This window comes from Grosmannia clavigera, assembly GCF_000143105.1.
Source record: "Grosmannia clavigera kw1407 unplaced genomic scaffold GCSC_140, whole genome shotgun sequence".
NCBI classification, from domain to species: Eukaryota; Fungi; Ascomycota; class Sordariomycetes; order Ophiostomatales; family Ophiostomataceae; genus Leptographium; species Leptographium clavigerum.
This window is the reverse complement of record NW_014040801.1, coordinates 1727485-1741837: the sequence shown is the minus strand read 5'-3', so window position 1 is coordinate 1741837 and position 14353 is coordinate 1727485. Positions and strand designations below refer to the sequence as shown.

The following is a 14353-nucleotide window of genomic DNA, read 5'->3' as shown; positions in this document are numbered from 1 at the left end:
CAGCTCCGCAGCGTATTGGACTGCCATCCCGATCTCTGTGAACAAGAACATTGACCATTGTGCCTCAATGTGCATGCAGGGGAAATGCCCTCAGGCAAACGGTGTATCAGTCCATGAACAATGTTGTCAAACGACAGCATGAAGAAAGCAGACGTATATGAAGTCCCATGCTCGTCCTATAGACCTGCTTCACATCTCCATCTTGTAGTCTTTCTGTATCCAGTCCCTCTGCTTCTTTTCCCATAATCCATCCTATTCTCTCTATTTTCTCTATTTTTTTCTTTTATTCCCAACATGGAAGCTAAACGCATCAATGCCACCGACGCTGGCCGTCCGGTTTCCTCCGAGCACAGCCTCGGACAGGGTGAGTACAGGCTGACCCCCTCGTCGTCGACCAGCTTTGTGGCCAACCACGTGGACTTTCGGTGTCCTGATGCTGACGTCCGCCGCAAGACCGAGGGCACGCGAAGAGTGCAGTGGATCGTAGACATACAGCGAAAGGCCCACGAGGTCTACATGCAAGCCGCCCACTCGCACACGCAGCTGGCTAAGAGCCGGACGCGGCGCCTGCCGATCGACGGCGACGAGGACGAGTTGGGCGACGAGGCGACCAACGTCGGCGATCTGCTCGACCAGCTGGCCGCCTGCATGGTCTCGGACCGGGGCCAAGGCCAAGGTATGGACTGGCGCCAGCCGGGCCAGCTGGAAGCATTTCTGGGCAAGTGCCTCGAGAGTTGGCAAGCACATGGCGCCATCCTAGAAATACACGCGCAGCTTCAGGAACACCTGCAGGACTCGCTTCGCGCCATCGGCTGCCTGAAGCGTCACCTCAAGCAGACAGAGGAGGACAACGAGCTGCTCCGATGGTACGCCGTGCAGCTCAGAGACGGCGCTGGCACCTCGGGACTAACCACTCCCGTTTCCCTCGCGTCCTCGTCAACGACAGCCAACATCCTCCAAGAGGCCAGGGAGGCGGCAGCGAGGGCAGCCGCAATACAGGCTGCAGACGTGGCAGAGACTGCACAGTAAGTTCCGGCTCAGAGTGTGTATGTCCCAGCCTCGTCCTGTTCGTATAAGTCAGTTCGTGTTTGGCAGTCGTTTTACTTGAAACTGCTTTTCGTTTCCATAGTTGAGCTTGCACTTGATATTTAATCGAACCAAGATATCGATCCATGATGACCAGTTGCATCCACAATAGCCAGGGCGGATACATGTGGTTCAACTGTCGAGGCACATGTCGCGCAGAAACTTGTTTGCCATAATGGCGTTGTATGCAGCAGCTCGTGTTCCAGAAATAGCAGGCAGTCCGCTGCAGTCGCTAGTGCACATGCCAGTCCGGTTTGGGATTAGTGCATAGATGAACCGTAAGCTTCTAAACTCTCCTTATCGCCATCTTTCACAAACGACGGCCTTTTCATGCTCGACTGTTGTGTCGTGCTCTTTGTGGCTCGCTTTCCTTTGTAATCTTTGTGTTGTGTTTCTTGACATTCGCTAGATCCTACCTTCGTTTCTGCGCATCTTCGAACTCGGTCTCCTCTAGTCAGAATGCACAGTGGACACCATCTACGCCGATATCCTTCAATTCGTTACTCGAACTGTGTCCGCTTCTGTAGCCGACCGGTGACGTCGCCAATCGAAAAGCATTCTCCTTCTTTCGAACCATTCGCTTGCTTCTCTCGCTCCTGGGAGCCGTTCCGACAACGCCACGGCCATTCGACGAGATCGTGGGCTTTAAGCCAACAAACACGATTGGTGACCCTGTTTCCCTCGTTGTATTGAAAGGGTGTTATTCCTCATGGGGAAGAAATGTACGTTGGGTGGAGCCGGTCTCTGATGGCATGCCTGGTGACCTGATGCTGACACGCCGTCCTCGCTTCTCTCCAGGGCGATATGGTGTCATTATTGACGCCGGTTCCTCGGGCAGTCGGGTGCATGTGTATCGCTGGATCGACCACCTCCGGGCGACAAAGGACGCGACGACAGACGAGCTGCACAGCCTGCCGAAGATCAAGACGAAGTGGACTAAGAAGATCCGACCGGGGATCTCGACGTTTGGCGACAAGGCCAGCACGGTTGGTGCCGACCACCTGAAGGGGCTCATCGACTATGCCCTCGACGTGGTCCCAGCCGAGATGGTTGCGGACACGCCCATCTTCCTGATGGCGACAGCCGGCATGCGGTTCCTCCCACAGCAGCAGCAGAACGCGGTTCTGCGCGAGTCGTGTGCATACCTGCGACAGAACACGCAGTTCTCGCTTCCCGACTGCACGCAGAACATACAGGTGATCTCGGGCGAGACGGAGGGACTGTTTGGATGGATCGCGGCGAACTACCTTCTCGGCGGCTTCGACCACCCCGAGCAGCACGCACACGGCCAGGACCACCACACGTACGGGTTCCTGGACATGGGTGGCGCGTCGGCGCAGATCGCCTTTGCGCCCAACAGCACGGAGGCGGCACAACACGCAGACGACCTAAAGCTGGTGCGTCTGCGCACACTTGATGGCCGGCTGGCGGAGCACCGGGTGTTCACGGCCACATGGCTCGGATTTGGGGTCAACAAGGCTCGAGAGTCCTACGTGGCAGAGCTTGTGCGGCAGAGCAGCAGTGCCGAGGGCGATATCTCGGACCCGTGCATGCCCAAGGGATTGCAGACGACGCTCGAGGGGCCGACGCTGGTGGGCGCCGGCGACTTTGCCGGCTGTCTCACGGCGACGAAGCCGCTGCTGGCCCAGGACAAGACGTGTGGCGATGGGTCGCACCCGTGTCTGATTCACGACTCGGTGCCGAGTATCGACTTCAACGTCAACCACTTTATCGGGGTGTCGGAGTATTACCACTCGACGCACGGCTTCTTTGGCGAGAAGGGAGACCAGGCATACGACTTCAGCACGTACCAGCACAACGTGCTCGAGTTCTGTGACCAGGACTGGAGCCAGATCCAGACGGACATCGAGGAGAAGCAGAAGCAGAAGCAGTCGGACACGACACGAACGCTGCAAGACGCACAGCAGGCGTGTTTCAAGGCATCGTGGGTGATCAACGTGCTGCACGAGGGCATCGGGATTCCGCGGGTGGGACTGGAGAAGCTGCCGGGGATCAACGTATCGCACGAGGCGCTGGAGGGAGCCAAAGAGCAGGGGTTTGCGACACCATTCCGGCCGGTGGACAAGATCGACAGCGTGGAGGTCAGCTGGACGCTGGGCCGGATGCTGCTGTATGCGGCCGGACAAGTGCAGCCGTACAAGGGGGACGGCAAGGAGGATCTGGCGGTAGGCTTTGGAAGCAACGTGCAGGACGACAGCACGCCGGCGGACTTTTCGTATGCGGGCTCAACGTGGGAGCGGCCTCAGGCTGGAGGCAGCCTGGCCGACACAACACAGAAGCGGTCGGTGTCGCCGGGGCTGGTGGTGTTTGTGCTGGTGGTGGCTGTTGTGGTGTCTCTGCTGCGGAAGAAGGAGAAGCGGACACGGCTGTCGAGCTGGTTCGGATCGTGGACGCGGCGGCCACGAGGACCAGGAGGGCGGTTGTTGTCGAGTCTGGCGGGCAAGCTGTTCGGCCAACGACAATCGCGAGATTACGAGCGGGTTTTGGAGGAAGGTGGCATGGAGCAGCTGGAGCTGGGCGAGCTGGAGGCAGACGAGAGCGAGATCTCAGACGGTAGCGATGGGTCGGGACCGGGATCGGGAAGATCACAGCTGGCACGGACATCAGGGCTGGCGACACCACGGATCGGCGTGGACGGGTTCGAGGACGTGCGGATGTTCTCAGGGCTGGACCGAAGTGGACTGGTGGTGAGGACGGAGAGCCGTGAGAGGTTGGTGCCGAAGAGTCGGGCAGGCAGTCCAACACGGCTGAAGAGCCCAATGATGGCGGCGCTGCACGAAGACTAGGACAATGCGATGGTGTACAAAGCAGGAACTGGCGTTGACATTGGCTCTTATACAATAGAATACATGAGTGCAAGCACGTGATCAGTCCATTGGCCGTTCCAGGAAGGTCGGGTCGCTGCGGACGCGGCCTTCGAACTTGCGCCACCACTCCTCGAAGGCACGCATGGGGATGACCTCTTCGGAAGAGGAGCTGCCGGGGATCCGGGCGCTGTAGCTGGCGAGGAAGTTGAAGGCGTTCTGGCCGATGCGCTGGGCGAGGAGGAGGGTGGAGGGGGGAGAGGACGTTGACGAAGAAGCAGCTGAGGGGGGTGGCAGCAGCTTTTCGGGGCGAATGTCATCGATGCGGGCAGCGACGCCGGCTGCGTCCTCGACACTGATGCCGAGGACAGTAGGAGTGTTGGTGGATGTGCCGGCGATCTTGAAGATGGCGGATTCTTTTCCGGGGCCGATGCCACCGAGGAAGCGCAGCGAGGGGACGGTCTGGGTCGAGTCGACGGGCGGGGTGACCAGGTAGATGGCGGCGGCGGTGGCAGGAGGCAGCTGAACGCCCGGAAGCAGAAAGACGACCACGTGGCTGAAGGGTTTTGCGTTGGGAGGCGAGACGATGGTGTAGACAAAGGAGCCGGGCGAAGGCGTCTCGGAGGGCGAGGTGAGGACCGGCAGGCCGGCAGGAACGATGCCAAAGAGCGGCTGGGACATGGACGTGATGGGGGATGTGAGGGACAAGAAGAAGCAGAGACAGTGTCGAGGAAGCGCACGATGAGAATCTGGTGATCAGAGACTGATGGCTTCAATGATCCGATGCTCGATGCAGATGCTCCGCGAAATTGGACGGGAGTGGGTCAGACGTGACAGCCGGTCGATTCTTCTAGAAGCTACTCTTCAGGCTCTCTTCACGTCCGATTTCCGGTTGTGCAGTCGATGTGATGCAGCAAGAGGCAGCTGTCGATTCAAGCTTCCGATGAGGCAAGGCAGAGCTAAACGGCTTGGCGGGGAAAAAACTGCTGTGTCGGCGCTACGCCAACATCGGTAGCACGACGGAAAGAACGATGCTGGGGACTTAGTCCGCGTTTACCGAATCCCCCTTCCTCCTTTGTCGTTGTTGCTCTGCCAAACTTCCCATCGTCTGATTTCCTGATCCGTTGCCAATCATCAATCATGGCGTTCAAGAACATGGATCTCATCGAGGCGCTGGACGCGTGAGTTGGTCCCCGTCTTTGCCGTCTGGCCTCTGCTGACCGTGACGGCCTCAGCTTCCCGGATGCGGCCAGGGACCCGGCGCGTCACGCAGCCGCCATGGCATCGCTATACACGGTTGAATGGGCCGACAGCGACGACGAGCGGCCGTATGCCATCGGCTACATGCAGCACAGCGTGCTGGCGGCGCTGGCGGCGGTGCGACCGGTCGAGCTGGCGTCGTTGGGGCTGGCGACCGACGTGGACGTGGCAGCCGTGGCAGCAGCTACGGGCACGGTGCCGCTGCATCGACTGCTGGCCGGCCATGCGGATGTGGAGGGCCGCACGCGGGCGATGGCTGCTCTGTGTGCACACTGGCGGGCGGCCGACGCGTTCCGGCTGCTGCGCGGCTGGCGCGACGAGCTGTGGCCGGTGTACGGCCGCGACGGCCGGCTGCTGCTCAGTCTGGAGCGGGCGGCCGTCGGGCTCTTCGGGGCCGCTCGCTACGGCGTACACATGACGGCCTACGTGGACGACGACCAGACGGATCTTCGCATCTGGGTCCCCAAGCGGGCCGCCGACAAGTCCACGTATCCCGGCATGCTCGACAACACCGTCGCCGGCGGCCTGATGACCGGCGAAGACCCGTTTGAGTGCCTCGTGCGCGAGGCCGACGAAGAAGCCTCGCTGCCCGAACGCGTCGTCCGCCAAAACAGCCGAGCCGTCGGCACCATCACGTACGTGTCTGTGCCTGACGAGCGCGCCGGCGTCGATCCCGGCTGCGCCTACGTCTATCCCGAGTGCCAGTGGGTTTACGACCTGCTGCTGCCGGCTCCCTCTTCTGGCCACGACGACTCAGACAAAGATATCATCCCCTTGCCCAAGGACGGCGAGGTCGAGTCGTTTGCCCTCTGCTCTGTCGCTGAGGTCCGTGACCAGCTTGCTCGCGGCCTCTACAAACCCAATTGCGCCGTCGTCATGATCGACTTTCTGCTGCGCCACGGCCTCCTCACTCGCGACGACGAACCCGACTACGACGCTATCGTCGCCCGTCTGCATCGCGTCCTCCCCTTCCCTGGCCCGCACCAGCATGCTTGAAAGACAGACACCATCTCGTCACGTTCACGTTGGACCGGTCCATGGGATGCTGTCGCAGCACAACTGCTAGCTCGTTCTCTATTCTCTGAAACCGCAAATCGCCAGACGCCAGACGCCGTACCACTCCCGTTTTGCCCTTCCCTCCCTATTTCTTCACCAGAAGATAGGTGTAGTCCACCCGCAGCGGCGTCAGCTTCTTGAAGGGCCCTGCCAAGGACATCAGCAGGCCGCCAAACGAGATGTAGGCCTTACTATAATTGATTACGTCAGCAATATCCCTGGGGAAACACCCGCAGTCAAGATCAAAAACCACCACCCACGCACATCGTCTGGCCGTCCTCGCCGTCCTCAAACTTGTAGATCTTGCCGTGGCACACATAGTCGTACATGTCGGCCAGGCTCGTGTCGCCGGCGCCAGCGGCTCCCGGCTTCGTCAGGTCGCGCCAGCCCTTGTCGTCGTCCCGCGATCCGTCTAGCGACAGCGTCGTCGCCAGCACCACCGTCAGGTTCTCGCCCGTCACGCACGGAAACAGCTCCGTGTTGATGTCCAGGCTGATCACCGTCTGCGCGTCCGCCGACGTCCCGTAGATGCGCGCCACCTGATCATACTTGGACTGGTCCACGTTTGTGATCGTGAAGCTGTCCTCGAACAGCTGGCTGTCACCCGCGGCTCCTGACATCTTGAAAGCGAAAAAGGGGCGAGGAAGGGTGAGACGGGAAACGAACACAGAGAGGCCGGCCGAGCAGTTGTTGTCCTTCGGCTGGGGGAATTGGCAGAAAAATATTTTTGGCCTCTTACAGGTGTCCGTCGATGGTGGGGCTATCCTGTAAAGAACCGGTCACGTGACCATGGTCCTACTTCAGACAAGCCCTGCCGTTTCGGTTGCAGAGCTGATCTAGTCAGTATGTGGACGCGAGAAGGGGGCATACCAGAGCCATGAGAGAACGGCCAGCGCAAATTTACAGAGGCTGCTCACAAGGCGCGCAGGAGCAGGTGCTGGTCTGGATTGGCCGCTGTAGCACCTGATTGGCCGATGGTGGGACTAAGCAGACGTGAAAAAATCGGCAGAGCACAGAATCCAGCAACAACGCAATCGATATCGACAGGTACAGAGGCTCAGACATGTCATTTCGCAAGCGCAACGTCGTCCTGTCGGCGGGGTCTTCGGGGGGGAGCCCGGCCGCAGCACAGCCGCAGGAGCAGAGGAGCATGCCGACAGCAGCATTGCAAGCAGCACGGGGTGCACCAGTGCGGCGAGCACAGATTGTGATTCCACAGCAGGAGCAGGAACAGGAGCAGAAGAAGGAGCAGCGGCACCTACCCGACGTGTCGACCTGGACGGTCTCCTCACCGGTCGAGCTGTCGGCTGCGAGACGGGCCGAGCTGGCACCGGTCAAGCAGCAGCTGCGCCTGCTCCTGGAGCAGGAGAGACAGACGCGGGCTGGTATCCGTGGCCGGAGGACGGCAGCACCGGTGGCGGCTCTCGGCGGCGGAGCGCGGCCGTCGCCGTTTGACGGGCGGCCCATCACGTCGACGGGGACGGCATCGTTGGATGTCTTGTTGGCTGGCTACGGTGGCCTCCTGCTTGGTCACTCGCTCCTGGTCCAAGAACAGGGCACGACCGACTTTGCCGGCGTCCTGCTGCGGGCTTTTGCCGCCGAGGGCCTCGTCCAAGGTCATCACGTTCATGTTCTCGGCTTCGGCCACGGCTGGGAGGCCGAGCTGCCCGGCATCGCGTCCACGTCGTCATCCAGGAAACCGGTGCCCGACGCAGACAGGATGAAGATCGCCTGGCGCTACGAGGGACTGTCTGCTCGTCCTGGAGCCGGCAGGTCTCCTGCTGGTGAGTGTTTTTCCTTCTCTTCTCTGATTCTCTCCTCTTCTTCTCCTTCTAACACCAACAGGTCCAATTACCACCACCAACATCACCCCCTTTTGCCACACCCTCGACCCTAGCAGACGTCTCGGGCCCGCTGACATCAAGGGCACGCTGCACCCGTTCCCGCTGCCGAATCCGCTTCTGCCGTCACGCACGCCCGAACCGGTACACTCGCCGCTCCGCGCCTTTCTGGCCAGTGTGCGGGCCAGCCTCGAGGCCACGCCGCCGTCGGCCGTGCACCGCGTCGTCCTGCCGGCCTTTCTGTCGCCCACCCTCTACGCCATGGACGGCTGGAGCGCCCCCTACATCCTCAGCCTGCTGCTCGGCCTGCGCAGCCTCCTGCGCGAGCACGGCCGCCGCCTGACCGTCATGCTGTCGCTCTCGACCTCGCTCTACGACCGCGCCGACTACAGCGTCCGCCAGCTGGAAAGAGTCTGCGACAACGTCGTCGAGCTCGTCCCCCTGCCGCCTGGACGGCCGTCCGCCGCCTCAGCTGCCGCCAGCAACACGCCCACGTCGCCCGCCGACAAGATGCAGGGCTGGTTCCGCGTCCACAAGCTGCAGGTCTACTCCGAGACCGGAGGCGCCGGCGCCAGCCCCCAGGGCAGGGCCCTGCGCGAAAACTTTTGCTTCAGCATGAGCGCCTCCAGGGGCCTCGAGATCGCCCCCTACAGCCTGCCGCCCGTCGACGACGGCAACCACAACGACAAGTCTGCCCCGGCCAGCTCTACGAAAGAAGGCATCGAGTTTTGAACAAGCCCGCCTTTCACCGCCTTGGGATTCTGCCACTATTTCTTCTCCAAAAGTGGGTCTACGGAAAAAACCATCGACAATAAATAAAAAAAAACACGAGCAAAATTCAACTTGGAGCTTCTTTCTTCGTTTCTTCCAAGGCAATGATCTGACTTTCGTAAGTTGATAACCCCTCTTCTACCCGTTTCTTGCCCATACGCGATGATACAAGACAAAGCTCCATATGATTACAACTCATTTATACTATCTGTCAATCCCCTGAGCAAAACTCATGCTGAGAACTAAATCAATTCAAAACCTATGACACGGACTTTTCTTGCTTCCTTCATTTCTTCACACTTCCACACCAGAGCTGCACAGCTCGCAAGATAGAGAGACATCCGCTAACGCAATGTGCTTTTTTTCTTGATTTAGGTACACTCAGGCGGGCCCGTCCTCTTTCCCCCTCCTTGCTTTTCGTCAGGGACGATGGAGCTGCTCCCGGCAACTACCGACCGCTCCATGGCGGTCGTGTCGCCAAGCTCTGCCAAGATCCGCATCGCCAAGATTGGCGGCCGCTACCTCGTGTTCGACGTCGCCGATGTCGCGCGTCTGCGCCGCCAGAACGGTATCTGCTCTGTCCTCGTCGGCATCACGCCGCAGGCCCCCAACCAGGGCGTCTTCAGTGGCCTGCCGCTCGAACTGGCACCCGACGAAGTCCAGTGGCTCGTCCAGGACCAGCAGACTGCTTATGTCGCTGACGACTGGGCTGACCACCTCGCCGGCCTGACGAGCCCGGTCGTGCGACAGCGCTACCTTGAGACTGTCGAGAGCCATCGCTTGATCGTCCAGGCTGCCGCAGATGCAGAGGTTGCTGAGCGGCAGAAGCGGTCTGTCGAGGCGCGGGCGAGAGCGGCGTGTGAAAGAAATGGCGACAGAGCCGGTAAGGAGAAGCAGAGTTCTGCCACGGCAGAACAGGCTGTCGGCATCCGGAGTAACCCTCTGGTTCGCATCACGCCGACCGCCTCTCTGGGACTTGTGGGCTGCTGCGAGCCGGACGAGACAAAGCGGCTGTCCATGCCACGAATGCCTTTCGAAATGCCCGCTGCAGCCGCAGCTTCTTCCTCCTATGCGATGCGTGCCCATCTTGCCAACCGTGGCTATTTTGCCACGCCTGGGCTGCGCTTCGGTGGCGATCTGAGCATCTATCCGGGCGATCCGTTCCGGTATCACGCGCACTTTGTGGCCACAACCTACGGCTGGGACGAGCCGATCGCGCTGCTGGACCTTGTAGGCACCGGACGGCTAGCGACCGGCGTGAAGAAGGGCCTGCTTATTGGGGGCTGGAAGCCGCCCGGTAGCAGTGTTGATGGTGATGATGACAATGATAATGAAACAGCCTGCAGTGGCGTACGCACTTTCACTCTGGAGTGGGCTGCTATATGACAGCCGTAGCAGCGCTGAAAATAATAAAACCAGTGATACCCATACTCTATATGATGCAAAATGCTGCGCAGTGAATGCACGCCGTAGACAAGAGTAGATGGTAAAAGCAAGCAGCATCATATAAAGGAAACAAACAACGGCCGAGTACTCAAAACAAGGGAACATAGCAGAAGCACTCTTAGGGCACATAGATGCGGCTAAAGCTGAGCACTTCTCTCCGACAGCAGACACACTTGTCAAAGTTGTTCATGGCCAGGGATACACGGCAATCATCGCAGAGACTGAGGCAGCGGCACGGCCACACAATGATCGTCCGAGGAGCACTCTGGCACACCACACACTGCGGCCCATCGGGGCCCAGGCCGGCAGCTCCGGTGGCCCACGAGGCCGATGTGTTGTCAGCTCCAAAATCGTCGTCCTCTCGGGCTGCTGCTCGTCGCGAGATCAGCAGTTCTTCCAGCAGCTGTGCCTCCTCTTCAGGCGAAAGCCGCACGCCCGGCCGAAAGGCTGCCAGCCGTTGAGCCGCTCCGCTGAACCGTGATGTCGCCAGCAGCTCAGCTCGTTGGCGATGTCGGAACTGTGCAAACGCAGACCGCGTCATGATCCCGTCACTCTTCAGATGTGCCGCAAGCGCCTGGGCCTCTGCCCGTTCTTCCGGGCTGCGCGGGTCCAGCAGCCTCGCCAGCTCCGGCATCTCCATCTGCAGGTCTCCGGCCGGTGTATTCTCGCCGGATGCCATCGGTGATTGCTGCGTCGGTGTTCGCTGTCCAAGGCCGCCGTAGTAGTCGTCGTCGTCGTCGCCGGCTGACTCCCATCCAGATTCGCCCTCGATTTCCTCAAACGCAGAGATCACGCTGCTGGCGTCTTCGTCTGCAGCAATGCTGGGTTCGTAGTCGCCGCTCGCATCCGTCTCTCCCCACCAGCCGCCCTTGAGCCACCACTGGTACAGCCGGCTGTCGATCTCGCGCTCTTCTCGCCGCGTCGAGCCCGAAATGTCCGCCATGCCGCCGGTAACCCGCTGCCGCACCTCGTGCTCCACGTCCACCTGGCTGCTCCGGTGGATCCGCACGCTCTCAATCTTGCTGTTGTCCAGCCACTCCTTGACCAGCTCGTCCTCCTCTGAGCCGTCCACGCTGCCTTCTGGCCCTCCCTCGGCGCCACGCCCGCCCTTTCGTCGCTGTACGAATCGGCGCAGCCAGCGAGGCTGGCTCCGGATACCGATCCAGCCCAGGCACCGACACAGGTACACCGCCGACAACGAGAGTACAAGCCTGCCGACGTGGATCAGATACTCCACCGCCATCACCCAACGCCCGCTGCGCTCCGAGGCGCCAATTCCAGTCCGGATCGGTCGCACTCGCTCGTTCGCCTTCCCAGACACCGCTTTCCGGGCAGTCCGCTCGCGAGCAAACCCGCTCGTCACAAAAGACGTCGGGTTCACACCGGTGGCGGGAACGAGACCCGTTGCGCCCATGACATCGTACCGCGACCCCGGAAGGTCGGAGACCAGCCACCGACTGCGCAGCTCCTGCAACTCGTTGTATCTCTCGTCCTCTAGCCAGGTCTGCAGCCGGAGGTTGACACGGCGGTCCTCGTTCAGATACACCGCCTCGCTTGCCATGCTTATGGCGTCGAAGCCGACGCGGAGCAGTGCCGTGTAAAAGTCCATCTCCACGCCGATGCGGAGGTTGACTGTCGGCTGGTTGGCCTGCATGTTTGCGTGCGCGTGGGAAAGGCGCTCCCGGAAGGATAGATTCTCGTTGCCGTTGCCATTTGTGGCGTCCGGCTCCTGCGACACGGCCGCAAGCAGCAGAGCCGAGCCGTATATGAAGCAGCAGATGAGGATGCCGATGAGAACGAGCAAGTGCGGAATGAATCCCACAATGGCCACGGTGGGGAAGCGCAGGAGGCTCTGGCCAGAAAGGTCGTCGAGTGAGAAGGTGAGGGCACTCCAGACGATGCTGCTCATGAAACAGAGCGCCCAGAAGCCAGTGCTGAACAGGCGGAATTTGGCCTGCAGGTTGAGCACCCCGAGGATGTGACTCGTCACGTGGCTCATGGCCGACAGGAAAGCCAGCAGCAGAACTTCTGGCGGCGTGTTGACTTTGCTGAGGATCGCGGACCGGCTGATGGAGACGGTGGTGTCGTCTGCCGCAGCGGCCGAAGCATGTGCGAGAACAACGACGGGCGACGATTGGGCCGCGGCCATGAAGGATGTGACAAACGAGCTCAAGCCAACCTGGCTGCTCATAGCGGCGTCTGCCTCGGCAAAGGCGAGCGAGTGCTCAAACAGGGTAATGCCGGTCTCGGCAGCTACCGGGCGTCCCTGAACCGCACAGGAAAGCGTCTCGATGAAGTGGCTGACACAGAAGGAGACGAAGAGCGGCCAGAGCAGCGGGAGAGAGCCGCGCAGGTCGGCGATTTTGGGGTACTGCTCGCTGGGCATCATGCGGGCGGCGATGCAAGACGCTTCGTCGGACGATCCGAAGAGCAGGTGCGAGCTCAGGCTGTGCAGCAGCGGGCTGCTTTCGGCGAACAGCAGGTCCGAGTGCTTGGTTGGATCTCCCCACCGCAGCTGGGCAAAGTCGGGCGATGTCTGGCATTGGATGGACTGCAGGAGCCGGCGTGCCTGCATGAGGAACGACAGGATGGGCAAGATGCGCAGCAAGAAGCGGATCGTGAAGGGAAGGCGGACACGGCGACGTGTTGCCGCAAAGATGTAGGTTCGGTTGAGGATGATGGCCGTGGCGACACAGCAGAGGGCCCATTTGCTCGTGGCGTAGTTGAACAGGCTGCCCAGTCCTCGGGCGCTTTCGGTGGACAGGAGAGCAGCCGAAGCAGAGAGCGTGCCGGAAAGAAGCTGCTCGCTGGCGGTCTCGGCAGCAACACCAGCAGCACCAGCACCAGCACCAGCACCAGCACCAGCACCAGCACCAGCATCGACGCCAGCAGAAGAAGCAGCAGCAACACCGGCAGCAGCACCAGCAGCAGCGCCGGCAGCAGCACTCGCAAAGCCAGCAGCAGCCTCAGTCGCCAGCGTGCCGGTTGTTTGCAGAGAAGAGACGGCCTGGAAGACCATGTTTCCGGCAGCCTCGGTGGCCTCTGGAATGACGCGCTGTTGGAAGCCGCCGAGGCCGTCGACGAGACGGCCGAGCTTCACGGCCATCCGGGGCCCTGCCGAGACGAGGTCGTCGAGCGAAGGAGCCAGGCGGGTCATGTTCAGAAAAGGTAGTCGTTGGGCTGTCCATATCGTCCAGTTGTGCCACGTGCTGGCACTGTCCAACCGGCTCGCAGCCGACGCGGCCGACGCGGCCATCGCTGGAGAGGAGGGGCAGGATGAAACAGGATGTACTTTTCTGTCGTCGACGAGAACCGAAGGGATGGCCGTCGGGATGGGTCGATGGGCCGATGGGTCGATGGGTCGAGGATGGGAGGGCCGGTTGAAATGAGAGAGGGGCCGTCGCAAGAAAGAAAAGAGAAGGAAAAAAGAAAAAAGACCATCAACGTCAATAAATGCTGCTGCACCTCATCCTCGGTCGTCTGGGGGAGGGAGGGAAGTGGGATGCAGACCCCGTGAAGAAGAAAACCGAGAGAGGATGGAGGAAAAGAGCGCGGTAGTGCTTCTTGGGTTGCCAACAATCATACAGGTCTGACCAGGGGTGGACAGTGCCCAGATTCCGAGAGGGCTAGCCGGTGCTAGAACAAAAGCAAGCAGCCGGAAAAGGCCCGTTTCAAGCGCGTGGACTCGTCTGAGAGGCTGTCTCTGTGAGGAACCGGGATCCGTCAGGCTCCGGCAAAGAAGCAGATGGAGGAGAGAAGAGGGAAGAAGCATGTGGGATTGCGAGAGGATGCGGACAAGAGCGAGCTGGTTGCGCTATCTGGAAAAGGTATGGGGCAGTCGGTGCATGAGGTCGCTCCTTCCGCCGCCGGCCTATTATCATGCAGTCTGGCAGTGGTTCCACCAGCGGTGCAGTGGGGAAGGCGCGTTGTTCGGCAGCGGGGGGTTCTGTTAGCCTGTGTCGTGCTGAGTTGCATTGAAGCACTGCTACGGGCATGCTATAGCTCATGGTCCACTAATGAAGGGCGAGTGCCCACCGCTTTAGGCGCGCCTGGTCTTCTATTCTGCCT

The 14353-nt window shown here is 60.7% G+C and overlaps 7 protein-coding genes across 7 annotated transcripts; 4 read left to right on the top strand and 3 right to left on the bottom strand.

Moving 5' to 3' along the window:
• Nucleotides 1–294: 294 nt before the first annotated feature.
• Nucleotides 295–3893, top strand: CMQ_1523 (nucleoside diphosphatase; the record flags this gene model as incomplete). Its single annotated transcript, XM_014318602.1, has 3 exons — nucleotides 295–1025; nucleotides 1783–1808; nucleotides 1885–3893. The coding sequence occupies 3 exons, from the start codon at nucleotides 295–297 to the stop codon at nucleotides 3891–3893; spliced, it is 2766 nt and encodes a 921-aa protein (XP_014174077.1).
• Nucleotides 3894–3974: 81 nt separating this feature from the next.
• CMQ_1216 (duf775 domain containing protein) lies at nucleotides 3975–4592 on the bottom strand (the record flags this gene model as incomplete). The annotated part of the gene is made up of 1 exon (XM_014318295.1): nucleotides 3975–4592. The coding sequence occupies one exon, from the start codon at nucleotides 4590–4592 to the stop codon at nucleotides 3975–3977; it is 618 nt and encodes a 205-aa protein (XP_014173770.1).
• A 459-nt stretch (nucleotides 4593–5051) lies between these two features.
• Nucleotides 5052–6167, top strand: CMQ_726 (thiamine pyrophosphokinase-related protein; the record flags this gene model as incomplete). Its single annotated transcript, XM_014317805.1, has 2 exons — nucleotides 5052–5092; nucleotides 5147–6167. 2 exons carry the CDS (start codon nucleotides 5052–5054, stop codon nucleotides 6165–6167), a joined length of 1062 nt encoding a protein of 353 aa, XP_014173280.1.
• Nucleotides 6168–6312: 145 nt separating this feature from the next.
• Nucleotides 6313–6847, bottom strand: CMQ_748 (DNA-directed RNA polymerases and 3 polypeptide; the record flags this gene model as incomplete). The annotated part of the gene is made up of 2 exons (XM_014317827.1): nucleotides 6313–6418; nucleotides 6492–6847. The coding sequence occupies 2 exons, from the start codon at nucleotides 6845–6847 to the stop codon at nucleotides 6313–6315; spliced, it is 462 nt and encodes a 153-aa protein (XP_014173302.1).
• Nucleotides 6848–7290: 443 nt separating this feature from the next.
• On the top strand, nucleotides 7291–8800 carry CMQ_1103 (elongator complex protein 4; the record flags this gene model as incomplete). The annotated part of the gene is made up of 2 exons (XM_014318182.1): nucleotides 7291–8011; nucleotides 8073–8800. 2 exons carry the CDS (start codon nucleotides 7291–7293, stop codon nucleotides 8798–8800), a joined length of 1449 nt encoding a protein of 482 aa, XP_014173657.1.
• A 468-nt stretch (nucleotides 8801–9268) lies between these two features.
• Nucleotides 9269–10225, top strand: CMQ_1034 (tRNA-splicing endonuclease subunit sen34; the record flags this gene model as incomplete). Its single annotated transcript, XM_014318113.1, has 1 exon — nucleotides 9269–10225. The coding sequence occupies one exon, from the start codon at nucleotides 9269–9271 to the stop codon at nucleotides 10223–10225; it is 957 nt and encodes a 318-aa protein (XP_014173588.1).
• Nucleotides 10226–10403: 178 nt separating this feature from the next.
• CMQ_1537 (ubiquitin-protein ligase) lies at nucleotides 10404–13541 on the bottom strand (the record flags this gene model as incomplete). Its single annotated transcript, XM_014318616.1, has 1 exon — nucleotides 10404–13541. The coding sequence occupies one exon, from the start codon at nucleotides 13539–13541 to the stop codon at nucleotides 10404–10406; it is 3138 nt and encodes a 1045-aa protein (XP_014174091.1).
• Between the last annotated feature and the right edge of the window lie 812 nt (nucleotides 13542–14353).